Source organism: Pholis gunnellus, assembly GCF_910591455.1.
Source record: "Pholis gunnellus genome assembly, chromosome: 7".
Lineage (NCBI taxonomy): Eukaryota > Metazoa > Chordata > Actinopteri > Perciformes > Pholidae > Pholis > Pholis gunnellus.
The window spans coordinates 26,091,516-26,119,440 of NC_136533.1; the positions used below are offsets into that span (position 1 = coordinate 26,091,516).

At 41.2% G+C, this 27,925-nt stretch overlaps 2 protein-coding genes across 8 annotated transcripts; one reads left to right on the forward strand and one right to left on the reverse strand.

Annotated features, from left to right (window-relative positions):
- Positions 1-4,808: 4,808 nt before the first annotated feature.
- Positions 4,809-14,569, reverse strand: fam169b (family with sequence similarity 169 member B). 6 transcript variants are annotated; one of them, XM_079163732.1, is made up of 9 exons: positions 14,456-14,569; positions 13,635-13,778; positions 13,243-13,342; positions 13,081-13,166; positions 9,448-9,604; positions 8,307-8,489; positions 7,651-7,776; positions 6,869-6,933; positions 4,809-5,305 (listed from the first exon to the last, which is right to left on the reverse strand). In XM_079163732.1, exons 2-9 carry the CDS (start codon positions 13,758-13,760, stop codon positions 4,988-4,990), a joined length of 1,161 nt encoding a protein of 386 aa, XP_079019858.1. In that variant the 5' UTR covers positions 13,761-13,778; positions 14,456-14,569; the 3' UTR covers positions 4,809-4,987. The 6 variants fall into 6 exon arrangements, with proteins under 6 accessions (XP_079019858.1, XP_079019859.1, XP_079019856.1 ...); XM_079163733.1 differs by having other exon boundaries at positions 7,666-7,776; positions 9,448-9,610; XM_079163730.1 differs by having other exon boundaries at positions 9,448-9,610.
- A 1,343-nt stretch (positions 14,570-15,912) lies between these two features.
- ldhd (lactate dehydrogenase D) lies at positions 15,913-27,469 on the forward strand. Of its 2 annotated transcripts, XM_079163339.1 has the most exons (12): positions 15,913-16,019; positions 17,277-17,389; positions 18,982-19,035; positions 19,220-19,361; positions 20,293-20,434; positions 22,565-22,724; positions 22,818-23,017; positions 23,648-23,776; positions 24,073-24,200; positions 24,573-24,663; positions 25,104-25,215; positions 26,583-27,469. In XM_079163339.1, the coding sequence occupies exons 1-12, from the start codon at positions 15,927-15,929 to the stop codon at positions 26,761-26,763; spliced, it is 1,545 nt and encodes a 514-aa protein (XP_079019465.1). In that variant the 5' UTR covers positions 15,913-15,926; the 3' UTR covers positions 26,764-27,469. The 2 variants fall into 2 exon arrangements, with proteins under 2 accessions (XP_079019465.1, XP_079019466.1); XM_079163340.1 differs by lacking the exon at positions 18,982-19,035.
- Positions 27,470-27,925: the final 456 nt, after the last annotated feature.

Below are 27,925 nucleotides of genomic sequence, written 5' to 3' on the forward strand. Positions count from 1 at the left end.
TCACAAAGTTATAGCTATTTTATAATTTAATATTTTTTCTTCAAACATTTAATTTTTTCTTATATGTATTATAATTTATAAAAATATTTTTCCCATTATCTTATTTTCTCATTGCACAGCTACTGTGCTTCTCAGCTGCTCTGCTTCCAGTGCAGCTTGTTTTAAGTAGAGCTTTTATCCAATCAGATTTCACCTCTGTGTCTCTAGTAAGAAGAGAGGCCCCAGCCTGCAGACTCACCCAGTGCTGCCATGTGCAGTTTAAATTGAATGGGGACGATATTGTTGATTCAACCAATCAGATCTTTAGTTTGGGATTCATGGCCCCACCAGAGTAGTTTGCAGGCCTAGTTACGTCAGCTCAGAGTCCAGATGCCTCTCTGCCAGCAAGGTGCAGAGTGTGCTGTGATTGGTCAGTGGGCGGGCACGTGACTATGTGCCCGCGAAACATGATTGCTAGCAGAGCTTTGTAGCAGACAGAGTTCAAGTGGAAATATTTGAAAGACATTTTACCTAGCTTTGTTTTTTTAATATGAAATGGCGGAAGGAGGAGAAACGGATTTAGTGGCGGAGTTACTGGGAACGCTTTTCTCAAGAAGGACATTTCTGAACAAACTGGACAGTAAGAAACGACCCCACAGCTAGCAGCCCTGACCAGCCAGGAAAAGGATTTGTATGCAGCGTCAGAAGCGTTGCACATGTTATGGCTGTGAATGTGTTTCATTTTAACTGAGCGTCGGTACTTTAGGAGAGACTCGAGTGGATCTACAACTCACAACCGCGGCCCGCCCTTCGCCGGTCCACGGCCGAAGACGACCACCGAACACGGTCGAAGGCGACCACCGAACTGCGGCGGAAAACGGACCACCGACCGGCCGCGGAAGACGGACAAGCGACCGGCCGGCAGCGGAAGACAACCGAACGACGACGACCGAACTGCGGCGGACCACGGACAACCGACCGGCGGCGGATCCGGTTGGACTTCTTACTGGAACTGATGTACTGGGATTAAACTCTTTGTCAGCATAGACAGCATTTGGTAAGTGAACTAAGCTTCGTTTGTTTACCTCTACTGTTCATTTGTCTATCGTGGCGTTTTTATGAATAGTATTTGAATGGCTCGTGCTCGTGTGGTGGAATGCGTGGATCCGCTGCAGGTCTGCTGGATTGATTTGTTGCTTTGTTGTCATATGAATATAAGCGACTGCTCTTGTGAGTTTGTCATTGTGTTACATTGATTTGGACTGTATTGTCCGTTTTGGACGCAGCGTCCCGTCATGCTCGTATTCATGTATCTGCACATTTTATTTCATTTGTCAAATGTTGCAGTGTTATGTGAATATGCGGCTTTTACACGAAACAAATAATAACCCCCGTAGCTGTGACGTCATAATGAGGTTATTAGAAGTGGAGAACAGCACTGAAGGCCCAGGTATAAAATCCACGGCCCGCCACTGCTTTTAAAGAAGGAAAGGGAGATGATGGTTGTATATAAAGAACATTGCTTGTATTTATATTGTGCTTAATAAATACAAATTAATTGTTGCCTGTGTCACCTGGTCTTCTTTGTGCTGTAAGTGGAAACAGTTGTTTTACTATGATTAAGTATTTAATTGCTACATATTGAACTGTGAGCATTTCGACGTTTAAAATACGTTTAAAATACGGTGACGTTTAAAATACGGTGACATTGAAAATACGGTTCAAAGTGGTTCAAAAGTGAAAGTTTTTTCGCCGACTATTTATAGACGTTGATTAAACATTCACGTTCAGACCAGATTTCAATGGGATTTTCAATATTGGCTTTCAACTGATACATGTGGATGTGGTTTCTTAGTAAGCCTCTAAAATGATGATATACTATTATTAGCACAATATAGAGGACAAAAAATGTTAGTGTTGCAAATCCCGTTGAAATCTGGTCCGAACTTTCAATCAACGTCAATAACTAGTCGGCGAAAGAACTTTCACTTTTCAACCAATTCTGAACGTCTTTTAAACGCCTTTTCAACGGAAAAATGCTCACTGGGCCGAGCGAGGAGCGAGGAAATTACAATTAAGAGACTTGGGAGGTACCCTTAATTGCCATTTCCTCATTCTTCGCTTGAACCGGAAGTTGTTCTGCGCCGCCATATTGACGGCTCCAAAGCTCTTATTTAACTCGGAGGAGCGAGGAGAGAGGAGGACTTGATTGGACGCTGCAGCTGATCTGACTGACTGGAGTTTAACACAAGTGAAGACAGATCATAGATTAAACTCTAGTTTATATTTGATTAGTTTTCTGATTCACCGTCTGGTTTAAATATGTTCATTGTAAGTCTGAACAACGAAAGGACCACAAACAACTTTCTTCATTTATTACAGAGATTTGTCTTTTCATGATCTGATATTTCCCTCAATAACTTTTTATTATGGATACAATTAAAGTCAGAGAGAGCTGGAGAGACAAAACTTTTGTGTGTGTATATATATATATATATATATTAGTGCTGGGCAACGATTATAATCGCGATTAATCGCATGATTTCTTTGCGATTAATCGCATTGTTATGCGCAAAGTTCAATAATGAATTCAAAAGTAGTGTATTGCGCACTTTTATTTCAAAAGTACTGCTCTATGAACAAAAGTGCAATACCATTTGGTTTGCAAACACTTTAAACAAATAAGGTGATTTTTAACAGCGGTATTCCCTTTACACAGTAGCAGTTAAAATCTGAATCAGAATCAGAACTGTTTATTGCCATGGTATGTTGAACAAATACAGTTATGATTCTGATAATAGATATTCAGTCGGTGTTCACAACTTTATTTTCATGTGTGTAATAAATGCAATTTGAAATATACACCTTGAAAACTGCAAACCTATCTATGTCATGTTTTTTTCCTTTTTTTTAATGTTTGATAAATTCTCAGTAGCGATAACTAAATGATATGCTTATGTAGTGAAATATTCCAAACAAAACAACTTAAAAAACTCAAAAAAAATCATTTAAATGAATAATTTCTTTTTTGCTTTTTTGGTCAGACACATATGCAACGCTGATTACCGTACTATGTGTGGTATTTGTTATAAAGGTACGTTGGTACATAGAGGGTGATAAGAAGCTGTACATGGAGGGACTTAGGACCCAGGGGAATGTAGTTGAAGCAAGGGAACCTGGAAGGGGTCTGTACCGTGGCAGTAACCTGCATGAGGAAGTTATGCTAATAAGGAGTTGCAGTTAAGAGCAGTTTGTTCTCACGTGCTTATATGTTCATTTAAAGACACAATGTGTATTTTGATATTGTCACGTTTGATCATGTAAAGAGACGATCCCGCGCGAGTGTGTGTGAGACAGGAGGGACCGACGGTGACGGAGTGAAGGGGGGTTCTGGACCGGGCGTGTCACCCAGGGGGGGCAGCAGCAGCAGGAAGTGACGCCACACAAACATAGCTGTTCACCGCTCGCTGCCCGGTTCTTGTGTTAAAAATGTCGCTCAATAATAAAAAAAAAAACTGCGTTAACACGCGATAAAATAATTGTCGGCGTTAATGAATGAATGCGTTAACGCGATAATAACGCGTTAACTTGCCCAGCACTACTTTTACATCATGTATCATCATTTCACTGAAGTCACGTGAGGCTGATCATTCCTGAGTGTCGGGGTGATGAGTTATATCATTTAAGTTTAACCTGAAATATGGAGCCTATTCATGCGTATCAAATTGCATGGGATGGCTCCGAGATGTAGGTAGTGCTGAATTTTTTTAGCCTTAGTGACGGCAGGGTCGTAATACAGGGAGTCCCCTGTGGTGCCTATGGCCCTCGTCCAATGAGACCCTAGTGTTGAGTTTGGACCAAATACCACTTCAGGGGTATATGTTGCTGAACACCATGGCATACCACTTCAGACATCGGTATATGCCGCTGAACACAGTGGCATGCCATTGGCCCCTTTTGATCTCGGCGCTACTGATTAAAGATACACCAAACCATCCAAATCTGCTCCTAGTGTGCTAAATGATCAATTTGAGGCGTGTGGCTGATTGTTAATTATTATCATAGGTAACGCCCCTAAACATTATATACGGGCTGCTGTTGTGCCGTGTGCAAATACTCTTGCCAAGACTTGGAAAAATGCCACCAAAAAGTTGTAAGAACAAGAAGAACTTCCGCAGTAGTGAAATTGGGGTTTTGTTAAATGAACTTAAACAAAGTCAACATGTAATGTTCCAGAGCGTGAGTGCTGGTGGTACAGGAAAATCAAAAAGCATCTAAGAGCAGAACGTAAGCCATTCAGAAGCTGAACGCACGCTATATTATATCCAACAGTTTTCATAGTCTTAATGGGATCAATGGACCAAAAGTATTTCTTTAATAATCCAATCATTATAATCACTCTAAAATGTATAATACATTAATGTAAACTTGATTGTTGATTGTAGGCTGTTAAAACAAGATGTTTTTTTTCTTATATTGGCAAGAGTGCCCTTGCCACTCGTAAAATGTTCTTACCTAAGAAAAGAGCTCAAATACGAAAATATTGGTAAATCCCACAAATCAATGGGTACTAACAAAATAAGAACAAATTTGTGGAATAAGGAAAAAAAATATGAGGAAATTTGATTGCTGGTAATTGATTCTGCGCAGGATGCTCATCTCGAACGAGCCTATTGTGTGAGGTCACTAAACTTCATGTACTAATAAACAAAGGTAACAGGAGAGTGATGGAGATGCCAATGAAGGAACGTTTATACAGCCTGTTATAAAGTCTTTATATCAAAGGGAAACAGACAATTTGTATTATTGTACTAAAATAGTTTATTGCATGCACTGGGATAGAACTCACATTGTGCTGTACAGTCAATGTATCCATACATCAGTCTATAAAAGGTCTGTAAACTTTATTCCATAAATAGAGGCCATCTAAGTTTAGGGGGCTAGATCATCCACTTTATCTGTAAAAACAGTTCCTGCTGTTACACAAGTTGCCTGTGTCCGTATAACCTCATGACCTCCTGACTCGTTTGGCACTGCTTTGTGTTCCCTCTGGCTTCTCCTCGTGAGACTCTGCATATGGAGAAGGGTTGGATTTCAGGGTGTGTTTTGTGTTGAGGGACGGTGGTGGTCTGGTGGGAGGTCCAGAGTCTAGATCATCGGTGTGGGCTGCAGGACTACATCCTGTTCCAGAGATCTTGCTGCTCTGGGAGCTTCCTCCTCGGCTTGGATCACAAGCTTTCATTTGTTGTACTGAAGAGCCTATTGCCGGGTAGGTGTTCACATTACAGGAGGTCAATGAGGTCGGGTCCACTCTGCAATTGTAGGTCTGCATTGAAAAAAAGAGGAGACTCTTAAGATCCCAGGATGCACAAAAGTTATCAACACAAGGTGGACAAACTAATGTAAGAACACACAAAAAAAAAGTTCCACTTTGTTGAAGCTCATAATGTTTAGTGTTTGTTATACCATGTATATTCTCAAAAAATCCTCACTCTGAACGGATGCCTCTGACAGATTCAATAAAAACTGAGCATTATTGTATACTGGTATTTACTACAGGACTACTGTGTTTTGGTTTCTCTAAACACTTTTGCACACACACAATTTGCTCCGACGATTTGGGAGATGTGAGGTGTCGCTAGCAGGACTGTCAGTAAGCCTCGCCAGCACCGGGGATCAGCGCTCACAGTACCCGCCAAGAACAGCCTTATCTAGGCAAGTCTTTTTGAAATTTTCTGTTTGTATTGACGACTATGTAGCGGTTAAACATTAGATATAATTTGGCTTGGGTGTATCTAACGAACAATCTTTGGTCTCAGAGTCTATTGTTTGTTCACAGGTAAAGTTAAATCAGTTTGGCTAAGTGCAAAGTTAAGGTGCATAACTTAAGTGGCATGACAAAGATGTTTGCAGTGACCCTGTAGGAGACTCCACAGAAAAGCCAGTAGACCAGCACCTCAAGTTCATGGCTCCATCCATTTGGACCAGCATGTTGTTTCTATACTTATGGTCATAATACTTATGACCATGTGATATTTCAGTTTTTCTTTTTTAATAAATTTGCAAAAAATTCTACATTTCTGTTTTTTTCTGTCAAGATGGGGTGCTGAGTGTACATTAATGAGAAATAAAATCAACTTTTTTGATTGGCTTTGATTGAAATGGCTGCAATGAAACAAAGAGTGAAAAATTTAAAGGCGTCTGAATACTTTCCGTACCCACTGTATATATGTGTGTGTGTATATGTATGTGTATATATATATATATATACACACACACACACAATTACGTAAATCATTTTTAAGCAGGAATAAACTCATTATCGACACCAGCTGAGGTGATGAGGTCATCAAATAAACTGCTGTTCCAATTGCAGAATGACTGTACTTGTGCCCCCCCGTCCTTGAGTCTGGACTCCCAAGTACACAAGTTCGTACTTGGTATTGAGAAAGGCCCCCTGTCGCTCTATGACACACTTAGCACTTATTGTATTCATACGAGTTTGTTGCACTTATTGTATTCATATTAGTTTGTTGCACTTATTGTATTAGTTTGTTTCTACACTGTACTTTTGCTCTGGTTTATGCTCTTAGATGCTTGTTTAAAAAAGGAGATGTACTTATGACTTCTGGTGACGAGTAGTTCTCTTGAATACCGATGTTGAATACACTTCTTGTAAGTTGCTTTGGATAAAAGCGTCTGCTAAATGACTGTAATGTAATGTAACGGTTCTTTGAGCTAAGTGCTAATGTTAGCATGCTAACATCCTCTTAGCTGATGTTTACAATGTTTACCTTGCATTTGTTAATTAGGATGAACCACAAAGTACAGCTGAGGCTGATGGGAAAGATTTGGAGGGATTCTTTCAACATGAGCAGAGAGAAATCACCTTCTGAGAGGAGTCATCTTCATACCTCTGCTTTTCTCCTGATGTTGGATTACTCTCATTAATACCTAGAAAGACAGGAGTCAAATGAGGTCACATAAGAGTCAGGGGTACTGAAAGAAGCTCTATACGATAGTCAGAGCATTAATATAGCAGCAAACAGTTATTAGCCATGTAATGGTATAGTGGGGTAATGTCTACCTGAGCAGAGAATGAAGTCACTTCCTAATCTGAGCTTCTCTGTGCTTTGTTTTGGTTGCCTGGGTGGCCGTGCGTACCTTTTAGTGCATGTGAGTCCCTCCAACCTTTGGACCTCCCAGTCTTTTCCCCTCCCTTCCTTTGTGTCAGCACTGATAACGACATCCTGACCCACAGTGGTTGAATGCCAGGTTACCTCGGTGAGTCTGAGCTATCCCCCATTAACACTGTTAGCTTCGTCAGCACAGTTGCTGTTTCTAGCACTGTTAGCCATTAGCGCAGCAAGCACATTAGCGCTGCTAACACATTAACGCGGCTAGAACATTAGCGTGGCAAGCCCAATGGCGCGGCTAGCACTGTTAGCCACATCCATACTTGCTTGCAGGCACTGTCAGCCCACACTCTGCCTGTCAATCCAACCGTGGTGAGAGCCGTGCAGAGGCAGACTCTGGATTTCATTCATCCTTTAAATGTAGACAAGCTCAAAAAAACTTGTGAAACTATGCTTTTCAGTATGACATCTAATCTGTGAAACTCTTAAAAGCATCTAAATGAAATTTAAAAAATTCAATAAATATAATCTGCACCGAGGGAGTAGCGACCTAGCTGGATGCTGAGCCAGATGTTCCGTCGTTGAGTCCAGCCCCCTGGAGCCTCGACCTCATACAGATGCTCCAAATGTTCCTCATGCTGCTGCAGAAAGCTCCTGCACACTGAACACACAGGAGACACAACCTGTTAACTGGTTGCTATAGCATTAGTTCATTTAAAAGAAAGAAAGAAGAGGTTGAACGAGTGTCTGTGCTGCATTCACACACTGCCTTCTTAAAAATCAAACACTGTTACGCTCAGCTTTCAGATAGTCATTACTATCAGAGGATCTCTGTGGTATTGTGGGGAAATAGTTAAAGGATTGACATTAAAATGCCACAGCAGAACAAAACTACTTGATTTTTATAGTGTTGTGACTTTTAGGTGTTTGATCTGCCATGGAACATGAATAAATCATCTCAAAGTGCATGGGGATGGGAACATTTTCAAGTAATTCTGTTATTACCATACGGCATCAATGCAGCCAGGATAACGACAAAAACATTTCTTTACAGGAAATATACATTCGTCTGCCAAATATGACGAAAGTCTCATCTAGATAATACAAAATGAAGACAGGAAGGAAGAGAACGAGAATGTAAATCAACAAATAAATGGGCTTTGCGGGGGATGAAAGAGAACCTTGGCTGACCTGCCACCATGCTGGGTGATAATGGAGAGCTGACTCCCAGAAACTGCGCGGTGGAGAACGAGGAGCAGAAATCTGCCAACATCTGAAGACCGAGGCCTCTCCTCCTCCAGCTCCTCCTCACCAGCACCGTGTCCAGAGCAGGCAACAGGTAGCAGCGACCGCTCCAGCCGTCACACAGACTGCCTGAAATACGTAAGTTACAGTTTTAACCAATGCACATCATCACAGTAAATAACACATACAACTGTAGAATAGAGCACAATCCAACAAAAGAGTTTAACAATTTTCACAACGGCCAACATTCACAAAACTATTTGACGATGGTCCTTTAATTTTTCTGAACCATAACCATGTTTCTGATCATATTTATGGTCTGCATGTTTTTTTCTACAATAATAGCTTGGAGTTTCAAGGTCTTATATTATCCTGTCAAGTATACTGTGGTGTTCTGTTATGGTGCCAATGTGCAAATGGAATAAATGGATCGAAAGAAAGACAGCGCACTGGACAGTGAAATGTTTGTGGAACACGCGTCCGAACAAGTTCTCCCGTTCGCCCCCGAGTGGCTTTAAGATATAAAATGGATATTTGTTAAAGTCACTACACCATGGATTCCTAAAATGTTTTCAATTTGATTTTTGGAATTTAACGTCATCACATTTCTTAAAAAGTATCATTTTTTATCTTTTTTGCTAATGGCACTGTAATTAATGCAGGTTCTCTGTGGATGCTTGTTAAGCTCTGAGACTTGCCGTGTAAACATCCGATTCCTGCAGGTGCCTATATTTTATTTGACTCTAAATGGACCATCATTTACTAAATGAACATTATGCTGTATTGAAGAAGACTTGAAACGAGAGATTGAGACCATGAACTCGTGTTTACAATGTTTACTGAGGTAATAAATCAAGAGAGAAGTAGAATCATTCCCTCATACACAACCAGAGGAGTCGCCCCCTGATGGCCAATAGAAAGAATACAGGTTTAAGGCACTTCTGCATCAGCTTCACTTTTCAGACCAGGAAGTTGCTGTCTGGGAATTTCTTTTAATGCTAGAAATTGACATGTAAAAATACATCTGTGTAGGAGGAGCAGGAAGGAGCAACCTCCTCCACACTCTCACTCTCCTCCTCCACCCTACCTTTGTGTTTGATGGTGTAGAAGCCGACCGCCTGGCCGTCTCTCCACAGCAGTTTGCAGCTCTCGGTGCGGGGGTGCAGGGAGAACAACATCTTCTCATGGGAGGACCTCTCCACTACCTGACTGAGCAGGAATACAATCACCCTCTCCGTAAGCGACTGCACCTGGGCCAAACATGGACACCGATGAGAACAACCAGCACGGCAAAATCGCAAACTTAAAATCGAGAAGAGCTAAGATTTTAACTGCGATTTATGTTATATACAACAATGTCCTAACAAGCAGCAGCAAATTAAAATTTAAGCCACGACTGTTGGTTTCATAGCCGAAACAACTTTAACCCTGTCAACTGGCAAAACAACAACAAAAGTAACTGTCACTCTGCAAAGCTAGCATTAGCTCAAGCCGCTACAGTGCAGCGCCATCAACCTCATAACTGTGTGTCTTTAATCCAACATAAAATTTGTAAACCATGACTCACCATTCTATTAAGTTGCTGACTTCACATTTTCTTTAGAGTTTACTTAGAAGTTGACATTTTCCTGACTGACCCTTGGATGACCTCGATGATAAGCAACTTCACTATTTTATCCGACTCCAGTGTTGTAAAACATTTGTGTATGAATTGGAAACTCATACCTTGTAGACCACAAATACAGGCATGTAGTTTAATGAATAGAAAAGAATCCCAATTGCACAATACTTTTGAAATCTACATCTCAAGTTCAGGAGTAAATTATAATGTTATAAAGAAGTTTTTAAGAAAACAAGTTACGTCTCATAAACAGTGTTGGGCCGTCAGGGCCTTCAAGGCCTTCTCTGCTGGCCTAGACAGAATCACAAAGTTATAGCTATTTTATAATTTTTCATAAACACTACATGTATTATAATTTTTTTTCCCCCATTATCTTATTTTCTCATTGCACAGCTACTGTGTTCCTCAGTTGCTCTGCTTCCAGTGCAGCTTGTTTTAAGTACAGTTTTTATCCAATCAGATTTCACCTCTGTGTCTCTAGGTAAGAAGAGAGGCCCGAGGCCTTCAGACTCACCAGTGAATCCATGTGCAGTTTAAGTGAATGGGGACGATATTGTTGATTGTCATAGTGTTCAACCAATCAGATCTTTAGTTTGACATGTTGGGAGTATTCTTTGAAATGCTAGAGCCTGCTAGCTGGCCTACAAGTACGTGATTGATCAGTGGGCTAGCGTGACATGTTGGGCGGTGACAATCCCAACATCTACTGCATCTGTCGAGCGGACATTTTCAGCCCTCAAACACATTAAAACGTATTCAGGAAATACAACTGGGGAGGCTCGACTGTCTTTACTGGCGTCCATGAATCGAGAAGGACTTCTTACTGGAACTAAAACGCAGGGATGTACTGAACAACCGTGAGAATAAACTCTTTGCTAAGAAAGAAAGGAGGATGGACTTTGTCTTTAAATAATGCACAGCAGCGTTGGTAAGTTAACTGCAGTAGCTTTAACTGCCATAAATATTATTTATGTCATTATTTAATATGCTTGTTTATATTATATATTATTATTTGTACAACTTGTTTTTATGACTATGGATTTTCGTTTGGTTTTATATATGATAGGAACTATTGTTACGTCCTATGTTGCGCTGGGGACACATTTAGCCGGTGCAAAGCAACAAGAAGACGCGCGAAGCGGGAGTGGTCTATGGGTACATCCCAAGTCTCTTAATTGTCATTTCCTCGCTCCTCGCTCGAACCGGAAGTTGTTCTGCGCCGCCATATTGACGGCCGTCCCAAAGCTCTTATTTAGCCCGGAGGAGCGAGGATCGAGGAGGGAGGAGGGATCGAGGAGGAGCCATGAACAAGGACCCACGAGAACAGCCTTCCAGGAAGTCTTTTAATGGCCGACACGCCCCCTCATTGTTCATCAGTTATGTGATTGGACGCTGCAACTGATCGGACTGATGAGATTTCTTTCAACATGTAAACAGTGAAGACGGATCGCAGATTAAACTCTAGTTTATATTTGATTAGTTTTCCGATTCACCGTCTGGTTTAACTAAATGTTCATTGTAGTCTGGACAACAAAAGGACCAAAAACAACTTTCTTCATTTATTAGAAAGATTTGTGTTTTCTTGATCTGATATTTCCCTCAAAAACTTTTATTATGGAAACAATTAAAGTCAGAGAGAGCTTTTTATATAATTTATCATCATTTCATTCAGTCACGTGAGGCTGATCATTCCTGAGTGTTTGATGAGTTTTATAATTTAAGAGAAACAATAATCATGTTCTGGTTTATTTAATGTCGATGTCATAATCTGAATTTCAAAACGTACAGACGCAAAAAACTCATAAATATGACGATCGCATTCCGCCGGTAGAAATCGATCCTGTGCTTATAAACAGAACACAGACACAGTTTGTTAACAGACTACAGAGAGAAACACCTCTACAGTCATGATTACTGTGTGTCTTTATTAGTTACTATTATTAAGTGCAGTGATCATGTGAACAGACACAAACTTCTCTAAAGTCTCTCCAGCTGTTAAAGCCGACTAACAGCTGATCCAGCAGTGATCAGCTGATCCTCCGTCATCAGAAACAGACGTCGCTTCACGTGACGCAACTGAGGAAAGGACGTCTCATGTCTCTTAAAATATATTTCCTTGTTTCCTCTCTCCTCGCATGGTTTCCTTGCGTCTCTCCATGCATCCCTGGTGGGAGGGACTAAGACGCAAGGAAAGGAGCCAAGTGAGGGAAACGGGGATGCAATTAAGAGACTTGGGATGCACCTTATATACTCCGCGCAAAGTGTTGAAGTTAAAGTTACTTTTAAGTTTTTAAGTTATCTACTTTGAAGATTCATGTGTTTTCAAGTGGACTGATTTTCCCTCTCGGTGTTGACAGACGAATAAATTCATCAGTAACAAAAACAATGGAGTCGTGTATTTCCTGGAGGGAGTGATAGGAGCGTTACTACTTAGTTAGTTTGTCTATCGTGTCGTTTTCATGATATGGGTAATATTGTTCCCTCTGATATGAATAATATTTGAATGATGTGTGGTGGAATGCGTGTTTTAGCTGAATTGATTTTGACTATATGCATTTGTTGCGTTTGTTAATGCCGCCGCATCCCGTCATGCGGGTATTCATGTATCTGCACTCTGCAGTTAGTGTACCTGGGTTGAGCTTCATTTTTACGAGTGAAGGCCCAGGTATAAAATGCACAGCCTGCCACTGCTCATAAATAAACATGTAAATCAGCCACTCTGAACTTCTAATACGAAATTCTGGAGCCAAGAAAGTCGGCAGGAACAGGCTGTACATTCCTCTGTTATACTCAAATAAGCATGACTGAATGCCCTAAAATAAAAAATATCCCTTTAAATCCGGATAACAGTATTTGTTTTCTCAAAAGAACAAGATAATTGCCTCATTAATTAACTTATTATCGTGAGAAAACATCTTTGTTATCCCAAGATGACGAAGGATCTTGAGGATACCGGAGTAGAAAAAAATTACTGCAAACTCGGCTGCTCTCGGCTTCCGTACAATTGCCATTCTCAGTCAGTGCCCTTCAGTGCCCTTCCAAAGACACACATTGCACTAACTGTCGGGTCAAATTAATTGAAATGCTGACATCAGTTACCGAAATCAAACCAATTCTGGAGTTGCTCGAAGTGCGTAAGACGTCGTCCACGTGCCACCACTTCTCATGCAGGTATAAAGCCACCACTGGAAAGTAGAGCAGAGAGCATTAGTCTTTTGTCTTCATGGGTGTCTGATAAGGACAGTGAGTTCAGTCCCTAACCTTGTGGATCATCAGGAGGGTGAAGAGCCAGCAGTGGACAGTCGGGTTGGTCGTCCTCAAACAGCTGCAACCGCCTCACATGGTTTGCTGTTATCGCTACCTGAGCTGACAGGAAGACAACTTCAACAAAAGCTCTGTACTCTTTTCCCAAAACACCCTAATGACAAACAGAATGGCTGTACTACAGAGGAAACATTTCATGAACCAAAAGATGAACCATTGTCAAGAATGTCCACCTCCACCATGCTCCCAAGTGTTATCAGTAATTCAATTGAGACGAGATATTAGTAGTGTTAATGTAGAGATTTACTTTACTTAATTGGAAATAGTAAAAAAAAAAAGAAACACCATCATGGTCATTATGGAAAAGGTTATTATAAGTGTTATGGTACCTTTGAAGTCTGTGATAATTGAAACCACTCGTTATCATCAGGCCTTGACTCCAAAGAGGAGAGGTACTCCTCAGATGCTGATGTCAGGTCAGTGTCGACCAAGGCTGGAAGGTCTACGGGGTACATGGCCTCTCGACAATACAACTGTTTATGGGATAGTAACACATTGTACAAGGGCTTTAAATAATCAACAAGTAGCCACGTCGTGATTGTAATTACGTATCAATTGGGGATAAACTGACTATTTCGTCCAGTTTTCTCGAAAGATGTCTTTCCACCATACTACGTCAAAAATCCTGTCAATTTAAAGTCGCCTTGCTTTTGCAAACGATGACTACCAAGTAGCTGGTACATTTAGACATTTGCCAAGCTGTTAGTTTCTTATGGTAAGATCGGTACATGCATTACAGTAATCAACACAGGTGGAGCGGATTAGCAAGCTAAACATTAGCTTTCAGGCAACACTTGTGGACGTTGGATGAGTGTCTCCGTTAAAAGTCGTTTAAAGTTACCTCAATAAAGTCCACTTGACTGTATTAGCAAGCTAACTCTTTATTTTAAACCAGAGAAGTGGTTCGAGTGATATGTGACGTCCTCACGCGACTTCACGTGCACGGAAGCATTGAATTGACAGTCTGACTATTCATAATTGTATGACTGATACGCAGCCAGCGTCGCACTTTGAACTGCTAACTTAACAATGCTAACAAGCACAATATGTAAGGACAACAATACCCATAAGGCCTCTCAAAGCGACTTCATAACATATCGCGTTACTGTGGGCCTAATTTAGTACGGTGTCACGGTAACAATGGACTTACTTTACGACTGAATACGTTATAGAATAGCAGAGTCGCCGACGTTGACAAGAGCAGCTTTCTGCTCCACCTGTACTTCCCTAAATGTCACTTTGAGGTCGCCCTGACGGTTATTTTCTTTGACCTGCAGCGCCACCCTCTGGTACGAGAGCGTACCAGAGGGTACCATGGCGTCACCGCGACCTTCTGCAAGCTCCATCAAGATCGCCAGCATTAGCGAAGAGATGAACGGAAACTCATGAGATAGACTTCAAAATACGATTTGCTAAAAACACAAACGTGGACATATTCATTCCACATCCACATTTATGTTACGACAAAATGATTACTTCCATGAAAAATTCTAAATCCACTCCAACATCATTTTGTGGTTAGTACAATGTAATGGCAGGCATCAATATCTTCAAGATTTAGTTGTGGATCTCTAAATATCAGTTTAAGGAATTTTGGTTCTAATTTGTTCCTGACGCTTATGTTAGAATACCCTCTCTGGAACAGTTAATGTGTCTTATAAAAGAAATGTTGAAAAAAGTGTGTTGCCTAATTAAAAATTATTACAATTACATCAACTCCATCTCTGTCATTGAAAAATCCAGAATGAATATGCAAATATTTGTGTTTAATTTTATTGGACACAAGATGTCTCTTACTTCAGTGAATAGCAAATTATCATTGAATGCGCACCAGAGGTTTAACATTTCCACATTACAGTTTTCAAAACTGGAATCATGCATACATCAGATTTACACTCAAAAAATATTCTCGAGATGATTCAGATCTTTTCTGGTGATGCTTGAGGGTCCAAACTGGTAGGACCCAGTAGCAGGTTTTAAGTTAGGTATTAACACATGCTGGATATTCCTTTTCATGTATTGCAGCCTAGATCACTGAAACATCTCAACAAAGAACGTAAGAAAAAGTTCATTTTAAAAAGTTGCTGTCCTTACTCAGACAACAACAATAAAGGGTGCAATAAAACTGTACAGCAGTGGTGGAAAGTAACTCAGTACATTTACTCAAGCAACTTAAGTACAATTTTAAGGTACTTGTACAAAAATGGAAATACATGAGTATTTCCATTTTATGCTACTTTATGGTTCTACTCTACTTGTTAAATAGTATTTTTTACATTGCAGTATTGCTACTTTTACTTAAGTAAGTTAAAGATCTGAATACTGCTTCAGCCACTGCTGAACAGTGAGGTCACATGCGACTTTTAACCTGACTGTACCAAAATAAAGATGAAGAGAGGTATTAGTAATATAAACAAATATTACAAATATTACAATATGTAAAAAAAAAACTGTTTATGTTACAATAAAGCAACATAATTGTTTTAGATTACGCTAGACATCTTTAATAGTTTTGTTTTATTCTGAAAAGAATTAACCGGAAGTTTTGCCAGATGTTTACTATAGACTGTCTGTATTATTTAGCTGTCAGCCAGTCAGTGACATATTTCATTGACACTAAAATGTTGTTTGGCTTGACACCGAGCCGACGGCTGCTTTCTCGCCGGCACTGCCTCCTGCAGTGCCGCAGCATTAAAACAGAAAACACCGCCAGGGTAAGTTGGGCAGCAGAGACAGCTGTATTAGCCTGTTACTGTAAGTTCGGCAGCAGAGACAGTATTAGCCTGTTACTTTTGCCCCTGTGCGTTACGTTAGCTAGCGTTGATAAATCCAGTAAATAACCCAGTGACATAGCTAATAAAGCACGCAACGTAATGACATGGTGGTCAAACTCACTTTACCGGTGTTACGTGCCTACTGGTTTTTGAACCTACTGGATTCCCTTCCGTGCGTGTGTTGTGTTCGCTTAAAAGCAGCAGCTGTTTTCTGCCTCTGTCGCCTGATTCGTCACACATTCACAAACATATTGCTGGAGATCTATAAACCACATCTCATATCAATTGCAGGGATTACGATTGTATAAGTGAGCACTACATCACAGCCACGTATGAAGAAATACATTGAAGAAAATATATTTATGGAAAGATCGCAACAACCTGGATTCGAACCCTCTCCAGCAAAATAGTAAAACTCCCTAAGGCGATGGTGCTAAGCACTCCGCCACTTGTGCTTAATAGTTTGATCGACATTCATTAATTTAGTCATTAAGTCACACCTCGTCAGTGCCCAGGAAACGTTTTGGCTTAGGGTGAACTGAAACAACTGGTTACCTGGGGGCGTATCTTTATTCTTAATTCCCCTTCCTTTGAAATAATAAAGTTGGTATAAAAACAAACAAACACATAATCGTCTTTGGAGCCTGTTTTGTGGAAATGTGTTACATAGAAGAACTCTAGCACAGTTAAAACAATAAATTAAAAAAGGTAAAAACGGGATTTAAACTCATATAATTGAGTGGAAAAATAAGAGCTATCTTGTGATTGACAGGTCTCTACATTGTCCGTGTTTTTGTCTCAGAACTGTAACCCTTTCACGGTGTGTTTTCAGCTCATGAAAGTTAATAGGTAACATTCAGGTCACCTAAAAGTGTCTTATTCAGCATTTGCTTGCACTTAGCTCCACCCTCATGCGTCACTTTTCACTGCAAAAAATTGCGACAACCAAAATGCAGAACGCGAGGCTTCAAAATGATATTCAACAAACCAACAGGTGACATCATGGTGACTATGTCCACTTCTTATGTAAAGTCTATGGTTTGAAAGGAGTTAGACATTTCCTCCCTACAAAAGAGATGAATCCTAAAGGCCCATGTTCATTTTACTGTTCTATTCGAGTGCAACATGTTATATTCTATCTCTTCCTCCCACTCTCTTGGAATGACTCACCCTCCATCACTGTGTGTGCCTGCACAGAGTGCCGTTCTGGACAGCGTGCTGTCTGCATTCAGGTCTATATGTGGCGAGGACGGTGTCTCATTGGGTGAAGCTGTCAGAGAGCAACACGGCAAAGACGAGTCCGTACACAGGTCGGTCTGTCTCACTATTATGCAGACACGCACTCATAATATTGTATTTATGGTGTTTTCAATAATATACAAATAAACAACATGTTATCCCAAAAGAATACATTAACAAAAGCCTTGAGCTTTGGGATTTTCTTGAGACATAATGTAGTTAACTGATTAGTTCACCATTAGGGCTCTCTGCAGACATGTTGCCCTTTATGAACACTTTCCATAAGTCTGCATTTCTGCAATATAGCTAAAAAAATTAATCTTTGTTCTTTCAATCCACACCTGATTTACAATTTGAATCGTTCTTTTTTCTTCTTCTACAAAAGATAGAGAAATTATTCAAAAAAAAGTTTTGTTTTTATTTTATCAATAAAAAAGATTTACAAAAGCAAACAAACACATTGTAAAATGCCACCATAATCTATGATGTCTTTCCACCGGGGTTCCCTTCTTCTTACACGAGATACTGTAAGAAAATGTTATGTAATGTTACCTGCTTTTACCTCGCAAAACTCGGAGAAGCAGCTCATCACTAAAATGAGAACAGCTGGTCCAACTTAAAGATCAGCCCTCCTTAAGTTGTTGCTTACCTCAGGGTTAAGCCCCAATCAGCGAGCGAGACACAGGAGCGTAGTTTAGGTCTTGAGGAGTTGTATAATTTATTCACAGACAAATAAACTGTACACACACTGTACAGCTATGTTCACAGCTTACTGCTAACCTCACAGTGACCGTCACACACACTCTTTCTCGACCACACACTCCTTAACGCACACAACCTACACACTAAGTCATCAGAGTTTTGCATGACACCATCGGAAGTAGTGGTGGTTCCGTACAATAGGACTATTATAATCTAAGTCAGAGTTAAAACCGCTTTTCACTTTTCATCGTCCTAAACAGGCGGTGACTTCCGGTTCTGCCGAGTGAAGCCAATGCGGAAGTGTTTTAAAACTTGCATTCCCTCTATTGACCAGCAGGGTCTTGATTTATTACCTCAGTAAACATTGTAAACATGAGTTTATGGTCTCAATCTCTAGTTTCAAGTCTTCTTCAATACAGCATGATGTTCATTTAGTAAATTATGGTCCATTTAGAGTCAAACAGACCATAAAGTAGGGGATGCTTTAGGGCGGGCTTATTGTGATTGACAGGTCGCTGCTGCTACCAGATACAGCGTCTCTACGTTACCCCTCAGTGGTCCAAATATAGTATCACCGGTTTTAAAAAGTCACGATGAACACATCCACTTCTTATATACAGTCTATGGTCCTAAACCATGAATTCAAATGAACTGATCAAAATCAACCCGCCTTGATTTCAAGCTCTTTTAGACTCAGACACTCTCCCCTTTACCTGGTGACATCACGTCCCTGAGGGTTCAGGGTTTAAGGCCTTATGGAGGGAAACTTTGGGAGTGGGCTTACCACTTTAAAGAGGATATAAAGTTCCAAAATGCTAGGTGAAGCTGTAGCGTTGGATAATTCTCTGTGAATGACCTCTTTTGCAATACAAATAGTCATCCATTGTTTATATGAAAACACTGGTTAGTTTACATAGAAACACTGATAAGTACAGCTGATGCAGCTTGGCCTATTCGACAGAACTAAACGGTGTGTACCCTTATCACGTCCCCTTCATGTCTGCTGGGATTGGAGGTAATTTGCACACAGGCATCTCACATGGACCTCCACCATGACACCAGTACTCTTTATTAATACTTCCTTTAAATCGCCATCACTGGGAATAAGATATTTTCCGATAAGCGGTAATAACAAAAGGTTCTGTTCACTGGAGAAATATGGAGAACAGTGAGCGAGCATTGCTTTTGCTGCTGTCCAGATGTTGCCCCCCAGATGTGGTGCTGTTTCCTCGTTGTGTGGAGGAGGTCAGCACCCTGGCCAAAATCTGCAGCCGCCACCGCCTTCCCATCATCCCCTTTGGCACTGGAACTGGCCTGGAGGGAGGAGTCAGCGCAGTCAAGGTGAGAGAGAGGAAGCCCCTGTTTGTGTGTGTGTGTTTGTGTGTGTGTATATCTGTGACTGCGCGTGTGTGCCTTAACTCTTTGGAAATAGGAGCAGTAATTAAAGTAATGTGTTGTACAGTATAATGTGCACTTTTAGGTTTGTTTTGAGCAAAAATCTCTGTTATATAAGGAAGCAAAAAGGAGAGCAGTGGTGGTACGACTTTTGCAGAATCAAACAAAATGTCAACCCTGTCTCTACCAACTCCTGAGAGAAATATACTTTAGTTGCTAAATGCTCTGCTTCTTTCGGCAACTAGTTTCTGACTGTGTTTGTCTGATGTTTAGTCTGATGTCACTAAAGATGGCAGAAAACTAGGCTATGAGAGCGCTAAGCGTGAAATAGAACAGTGAAGTCGTGGGCCGAACAGTTAAGTAATAAGCTGAAACTCACTATAAAGCTGCAGAAAGCCGAGGGGAGCTGCAGATTCAGCTGATCATTCACTTTAGGTTCATCACAAAGAGTGACGCCTTTTCACATTTAAAGGCAGGGTTAGTAATATTCTTCAAAAACGTTTCTGGATTTTTTTGTTGAAATTCTCATTATATCCTGACAGCAAACCTTGGCTGTGGTCGAAAAGTCCTTTTTGCTTAAGAAGGTTCTTAACTGAACTGAAAAAAAAGAGCTGTTGAATTCTCAAACTGTCAAGGAAAGGTACTTCAATGCTTCATTCCTCATCTCCTTTAGCAAAGGAAACACTGGACCATCCTTTACCAAAGAAAAGAAGATAATAATAAAAATCTAGCCTACTCTTGCTAGTTTCTCAAGACCCTACCTTTGATAAATGCCACATGAAAATACACTAGATATGAAAAAAAAGAAATCTGTGGTTCTTTTGTGTGTGTGGGTGCATGTACCGTGTGTCTACGTGTGTCTTTCTTCTGCCCTTAGGGGGGCGTGTGCTTCAGTCTGAGGAACATGGACCAGGTTCTGGATCTCCACCAGGACGACTTTGACGTGACGGTAGAGCCCGGCGTGACTCGGAAGGCCCTCAACGTCTACCTGCGAGACACCGGCCTGTGGTTTCCTGTGGGTCAGTCCCGCTCTCAGCTTTCTCTGTGTTTTCCAGTCACTCCGTGAGCAGAACACAGGGAAGAACCGGTCACACCGGCTTTTAAAACGGAAACATTTCACAGCAAGTTAAATTAATTCCAGTGGAAAAAATGTATCTGCATCTGCTCTGTGTCTGGGATTACAGATCTTTTCTAAGCAATGTTCCCAGATTGGGAAATAGCCAAGACGTTTGCCTGTGGAAAAGATAAAACAGTCCTATTCGGTTTAGCCCCATATGTTAAAGAACAGCTCGTTGATAGCATCAACCAGGCTGGGCTGTTGGTGCTGATGTTTGATCTAAATCAAGTCACGAAGGCAACACTAACACCTCCAATTTCTTTAATAGTGCAATAACATACACATAAAAACTGATACAGAGTAGCCCAATAACAAAGAGTTCATGTGTGTTTGTGTGTTTATAGGGCTCCAGTGTTTAACTCTGCTGCTCTGTCTTTCCTGTCAGCATCCTCTTTTTGCGCATCACAACGTTATCAGTTATAAATTAGTTTTTTTGTCGAGTGAGAAAATAGACATGTGAGCTGAGAGCGAGTGAAAAGTCAATTGTGTGAGAGTTGGCGGCCCTGAACAGTCCCGTGCACCGGTGCATGTCGAGCTCAGAATGACGAGGTGCTGTTTGGAGCCCTGGGACCTCAGTTTAGGTTGAAGTTTGGTGGCTGTATGCTGGAAAAAAATATCTGAACACACCGATAAGAATAATAGAAGTTTAAGTGGCCTCACCCTTTACAGGTCCAACTAGAGAGGGAGATGTCAATCAAGCATATTTGTGCCCGCCTCCACTGTCCTAAAGAGAAGTGGAGAGGTGAAGACACAAGACTGTGTGGGGCTTGTATTATAGTGAAACAGCAGCATTGACAATCCATTGTTGTGAGATAGCAGCTAATCTCGACCATGTTGTCCTACAATTAATTATAATCATGGATGTCATTGATGCAAAGTTGTAAGTCAACAAATCAGCTGTTAAATATACATATTGTTCTGATAAATGTGAAAGACATTGAGTTTGTGAACTCAATGATACTGAGTGTCAACTGAAAATGGCAGGATGGATATGTGACCTGCCACTGATTGGTTGGCACACAACTAAATGACTCCCAACAAGAAATCAGCTGACATGATCACAATGACTGAATGAAGTAAAACCAAATTGCAATGCAGTCTGATCAGGTTGATTTAGGATTGTTTGGCTCATCATTTACTCCACTCCGTGTCCTGGTGGAACATGCAGCTTTCTCAGCATTGCCCTCAGTGACCGTGCTGCGTGGGATTCAGAGCATAAACATATATACATATAGTGGAGTAATGTCTACCGTAGCACCTGTTTGTGCTGTAATCAGAGCTTCTATGTGCTCTGTTGACATAGCCAAGTTTAGTTTTCCCCTCATACAAACACGCTGTTCGCACAGTTAGCTGCATGCCGCCGGCTCAGCCGTTGCCATGTTGAGAGCTGCATAGAAGAAATAGATATTCTCCATATTTCTAGACTATAGCGCCATATCGCTATTATCACATTGTAATTTTTTCAAAATCGCAATCAGAATCAGAACCATTTATTTTGCCAGAGTATGTTGTACATACAAGGATGGTGCATAACATTCAACAATCAACACAGTGCAAAAAATATAAAATATTAAAATGTACTATAAAATAAAGTGCGCAGATAACAGTACTTTAAACAAGTGTAATGTAAAAGTGTCAAGTGTATTTAAATATGAAGGGATGTGCAGGACATGGTCTACTGACATTTTTAATCGCAGGAGGCACAATATTTGTTTAGGGCGAGATGTGTGTGAAATATTGTGGTGATGCAGAGACGTCCCAGCCAACATATCATGTTCTACAGACTAAAGACTTGTTTGGTACAAATTCCCGCAAAACTCACACCTTTAATCTTTTTAATGTTTTTTAATAAGAATAAGAGTAACGATGTAAAAATGATTATTCCCTCTATTTTCCCGCAATATATAATTTGCAATATAAGTTCAAATAAACGCAATTGAATATTTTCTCAAAATCGCCGTACTGTCTTAAAAGGTGTGACAGGATTATAGTAGATCATTTTTCAAACGCTAGTGTTCTTTTACCGTCTCAGACCCCGGCGCTGATGCGTCTCTGTGTGGCATGGCTGCCACCAGTGCGTCTGGCACCAATGCAGTGCGTTATGGAACCATGAGGGAAAACGTTTTGAACCTCGAGGTCGTGCTGGCTGATGGAAGCGTCGTTCACACGGCCGGGAAGGGCCGACGTCCCAGGTACGCGTGGGCTATTAGCACCCGCAAATATGGAACAACGCCTCGTGCATTTTAAACTTGACCCTTTCTTCTCTTTTCTTTATGGATCTGTAGGAAGACGGCAGCAGGCTACAACCTGACCAACCTATTTGTGGGGTCAGAGGGCACCCTGGGGATCATCACCAAGACTACCTTGCGCCTGTACGGCATCCCGGAAGCTACGGTGTCGGCCGTGTGCTCGTTCCCCTCCGTCCAGGCGGCAGTAGACAGCACAGTGCAGATTCTGCAAGCGGGAGTACCCATTGCTCGTATCGGTGAGGAGACAATGCATGTCAGACACAGCTGTGCACATCACATCATGGTTATAGTGTGCTATGGGGTTTACATAATCATACTGTACATCACACCCTTTGACCCGTGGTCTTCTCCACTGGCCACATCTGGCTCTGGTCTAGGCAACGCTCAAAATGCCTGAAAGAAGTTTTTAAACCCTGGGTGGAAAACAAGTCAGTGGTCGGTGATGAGTGGGATTTGATGGCTTCCTCCTTCAGAAATATTGACACCTGTCAAAAATAGGTGATGTAGTTCAAATTGACTTCGACATTCTGAGAAACTGTCCACCGTCTACGATTGTTCTAAGCAAGTGCGTGACATCAAGACCAGATTTCAAAATAACCCCAACATGGCCGACACATACTGCAGTGTAATATAAACTAGTTGGATTTGATTGATCCGTATTTTGAAAATAAATGAAAGCTTATTGATCCCGTAGAACGGGTACCTGCAGTAAGAGGATAAAATGTATCCTAACATTAGATCTGCAAATAGAATCAATAGCATTGGCAGTCGGAAAATATGTATTTGACCATTAAGTAAAAGAAGTCTGTCATCATACTGACATTTGTCTTTGTTGTCTGTGTGTTGTGACTCTGTGTGTCATTCAGAGTTCCTGGATGACGTGATGATCGACGCGTGCAACAGGTTCAGCTCTCTGTCCTACGCCGTGACCCCGAGTTTGTTCCTGGAGTTCCACGGCTCTGAGGGAAGCCTGCTGGAGCAGGTCAACGCAGCTGGTGTGTGTGTGTGTGTGTGTGTGTGTGTGTGTGTGTGTGTGTGTGTGTGTGTGTGTGTGTGTGTGTGTGTGTGTGTGTGTGTGTGTGTGTGTGTGTGTGTGTGTGTGTGTGTGTGTGTGTGTGTGTGTGTGTGCGTGCGTGCGTGCGTGCGTGCGTGCGTGCGTGCGTGCGTGCGTGCGTGCGTTTCGTTTAGTCGTTGATTCCCTAACGACTAAAAGCCAAACAGTCGTGTTCACAGGGGTTTTGAAAAAGTAAAAAACAAACGTGTGTATGTGTCTGTGTGTGTGTTTCCACAGAGGACATCACTGAGAGTAATGGCGGTTCGGGTTTTCAGTGGGCTAGAGATGCAGAGACACGGGAGCGACTGTGGAAAGCCCGTCATGACGCCTGGTATGCCAGTCTGGCTCTCAGACCAGGCTGTAAGGTAAAGACAGTCACCTCCTAGTTTTATCACTGAAATGTCCGACAAATCTTAAAACACAAAAATATGATAACATTAACATTATATGATACTTGATAAGTATACAGAGCAGGTTCAGGAAAAATAAGATGCCACATTTCACCACCAAAACAACTCCTCGTTCCACCTTCAGGGACACATTTCAGACTAAAGAACTGGGGACCAAAGCCTCGTCTACAATTGGGAAGTTTAGTTTTGGTAAAGTTGAGGGTTAGGTTAGGATAAAGCGTTGCTGTGATTATGGTTAAGATTAAAGTATGTCTTAGGAAATGAATCTAAGTTGAAGTGATGTTCCCAAAAGTGACATAAGTTAGCATGTGTGTGCGTGTCCCACAGGCTTACGCCACAGATGTGTGTGTCCCTCTGTCTCGCCTGCCTCAAATCCTAGTGGAGACAAAGGAGGACCTGATTGAGAATAGGCTTACGGGTGAGTGCACTGCAGAGAAAAATATCAATGATGTACATGTGAACTGTTAATAATGTTAATAATGCATTATTGCTAGAGAAAATAGACCTCATAGGGATACATTACAACCACATGACAGTTGAGTTAACGTATTATTGCTACTGATTGTTATTTACCAATAAGTAGTGTATTTACAAAATGCAACATCTACCATATGGCCCATTTTTGTGTGAACCATTTAATCTGGGGCCACCCAATAAAATCATAGCACTTCATGTTGAACTGGCAGTGTGGCATGCAGGTTTTCCGTAGCGTGTATTTTATTTTAACTTTGTTTCACTTGCCACTTAGGGCTTCAATGGATTCATCACGAGAGAAGGGATGGAATACAAGTTAAATAAAAAATGATACTGTGTGTTTTCCAGCATAACGAGTGTGCATGCTAACCGTTGTACCTTCAGGTCCCATAGTGGGTCATGTGGGTGATGGTAACTTCCACTGTCTGATGGTGGTGGACCCCGGTGACCCCGAGGAGCTGCACAGGGTCCACCTCTTCGTCGAGAGACTGGCCAGGTAATAAAAACCTCCCACCCCTCTGACACTCACAAGTCCTGAAGCTCACTTTTTGTGAACCACTGTAATTCAATTTGGTTCCCGTTCACAAATACGATCCTCCTGAACAGATCGTTTGAAGTCCAGATTACATCTGAAGGTCTGATTATCATGACAGCATTACTCTCGTTTTTTTTAAGGGTTATTAAAGAAAGTTTGCTTCAAGCTTCAGTAAATGTTCCGCCCCGAAGCCAGCCTCTCTTCTCCTTGTGGCCACTTGTCCTTGTTATCTTTCCTGTCATTCACTCATCGACTTCTTTCTCTTCTCCCTAATCCTCCCCACACTTTGTCCTAATTCTTTCTTCTCACCCGTCTCTTTTAGCTGATATTGATTTCAGAGGACTAAACTTTTAAGTTACAAGTTTTGAAAAGACGCTGTGTTATCTGTTCGTAAAGGGTTCATTTTGCAATATGGCGCCACAAGCTTCTCAAAAAAAAAAGTTTTTAAAAAGCCTGTAGAAACACTTGGCTGTACCCGGATCAGTCTGAAGCTTAGTTTATACTTAGTTTATGCTCGCCAGAAAATGATGTAATCATGGTGGGTGATTACCAGCCATCAGTGACGACGGCGCTTCGTTGTGCACCTCTGAATTTTTGTAACTTGGCCCGCACGATCACGTGACTGTCACAAATAGTTCACTGATTAAAACACTATTGAAATGTTTAGGGATTTTACAAAGAAGGCCAATTCGTTTTTAGATGCTTTAGAAACAGGAGGTGTTCAAAATCTTCTTTTAAGTAAATATTTAACAAGCCAAATCAGATTGTTTACAGGGTATTCAGCCTTAATTTATTTAAAATACATGTAATACTTGAGTATTTTCTTTACAGATCTTGTATAAAGGTAATAAAGTAGTCCATGAATATGAGTTTGCAGGTAATTACAATCCCTCCTCGTCATTGTGAAGCTTGGTTTATGGCTTTTTGCCGCTTACTCCTACAGTCTATGAGCATATCTCTGGGTTACACTCATTGTCTTTCTGATTCTTCACAGTTCATTTTGTTTGTGCGCCCTTTGGCGTTTCGGAGAATAATGCACAGTGCAGAGTATAAACCCGGAATGCCCGGAACTCTCGCTGTCTACGGAGGCTCACACTATGGCGCCAAGCACGAGTATAAACAAAGCTTAAGATCCTAAAGGGTACTGGCACAGCGGAGAAAAACGAAGAAAGCCATACATACTAATTACAGTCATAGTGGCAAATAGATTTATAGATGGGTAATTGGCCAAATGGGTTTTGTGTTCATTCTCACACTATATGGTCGTTGCAGACACACCTACAAATATTGTGTTATCAGTAAGGTCGTGTGATTCGTTTCCCCTCCAGGCGAGCCCTGGCCATGGACGGTACATGCACAGGGGAGCACGGAGTGGGCTTAGGGAAGAGAGCGCTGCTGTGTGAGGAGATGGGACCCGTGGCTGTCCAGGTCATGCAGCGTCTCAAGGACGCCTTCGACCCAAGGAACCTGATGAATCCTGGGAAAATTCTGCTGCCAAGAGAGCCATAGACCATATAGGGAGTCTGAGGGAAAGTCACCGTGACTCTCATTATGATTTGCTTGCAGCTTGATCAGAGACTGATGTCACAGTGATGTGGCATTTTAGAGCATATTGCACATGAAGAGTTTTCCTTCTTCTGAATGAGACGTAACAGTACACAGGGATCACTCGAGTGAAAACAAAAAGGAAGACAATTATTGAATGTGGGATTGTATGTAAATAGGCCTCTCTTACAGCAGACGTTTTGACTTTAAAAGCACAACGATGACTCTGTCGCATTCATGTGTCCCAGTGAGAGCGACGGTGAGCCAGCGAGCCGAATGCCAGGAACCTGAATTCAAAGCAGCCAATGTTCATTTCATTTTTGACACTTTTCCTGCTGTGAGAAGTCAAAATGTCAGCTGTCAGAAACAGGCCTGCATGTATCTGTGGTGGTTTTATTGTCGTTGGTGTGTCAGCCCTCTGGTGCACCAGGTCAGGTACTGAAAATGCACTCTTTTCCAGTTTGGGAAAGCAATAAACCTCTGATATATGAATTCAGGTGAATCAAGAAAATCAAGAAAATCAAGAATGTTTTGAATTAATTGTAGTGGCAGTGCTCCTCAGTGTGATTTTTCTTTTCATGAAAACATTTCACTTTTACTTATTTTTATTATTTAAATGAGGGACGCTTGGTCTTTTACAAAAATCACTAAAAGCAAAATAAACAACTGAATTTAACTCTGGCTTTTGTCTCTTCCCTTTGTTTCCATATCGTGATAATTGATTGTTTGATATCAGGCAAAAATGCTACTCTTTGCCGATTTGCTACTTCTACTTCCTGTTTTTGATTATTGTAAGTGAGCTGGGCTCGCTGTTTCCCCTGCTTCTCTTCTGGCAAAGACATATGCTAAGCTAAACTAACAGGCTCCAGCCTCACAGTGTTGTCAATCTTCTTATCTAACTCTGGAAAGAGTGAGTTAGTGTATTTCCTTCAAACAGTTTGGTGAAAATGTTTCATATCTTGAACACCAAGTAGATAATTTTCTACTTTGCACTCGATCTGTCAGGCTTTCCCTTGAGATTCACTGCAAATTTATAAAGCAATTTTTTAAATGTCTGCAATCATGTTTGATGCAAGCCATGTCAGTTATAAATCTGGTCTATATACCTAGAACCTAGAGACTATTA

Coding starts and splice junctions, on each gene's coding strand:
- fam169b (XM_079163730.1), bottom strand. CDS start 13,760: ATGTACCCCGTAGACCTTCCAGCCTTGGTCGACACTGACCTGACATCA. Junction 13,343..13,634: donor AATTATCACAGACTTCAAAG/GTACCATAACAC, acceptor CTGTCAGCTCAG/GTAGCGATAACAGCAAACCA. Junction 6,934..7,650: donor GCTAGGTCGCTACTCCCTCG/GTGCAGATTATA, acceptor CTGTCTTTCTAG/GTATTAATGAGAGTAATCCA.
- ldhd (XM_079163339.1), top strand. CDS start 15,927: ATGTTGTTTGGCTTGACACCGAGCCGACGGCTGCTTTCTCGCCGGCAC. Junction 16,020..17,276: donor AAACAGAAAACACCGCCAGG/GTAAGTTGGGCA, acceptor GTGCCTGCACAG/AGTGCCGTTCTGGACAGCGT. Junction 23,777..24,072: donor GGAGCAGGTCAACGCAGCTG/GTGTGTGTGTGT, acceptor GTGTTTCCACAG/AGGACATCACTGAGAGTAAT.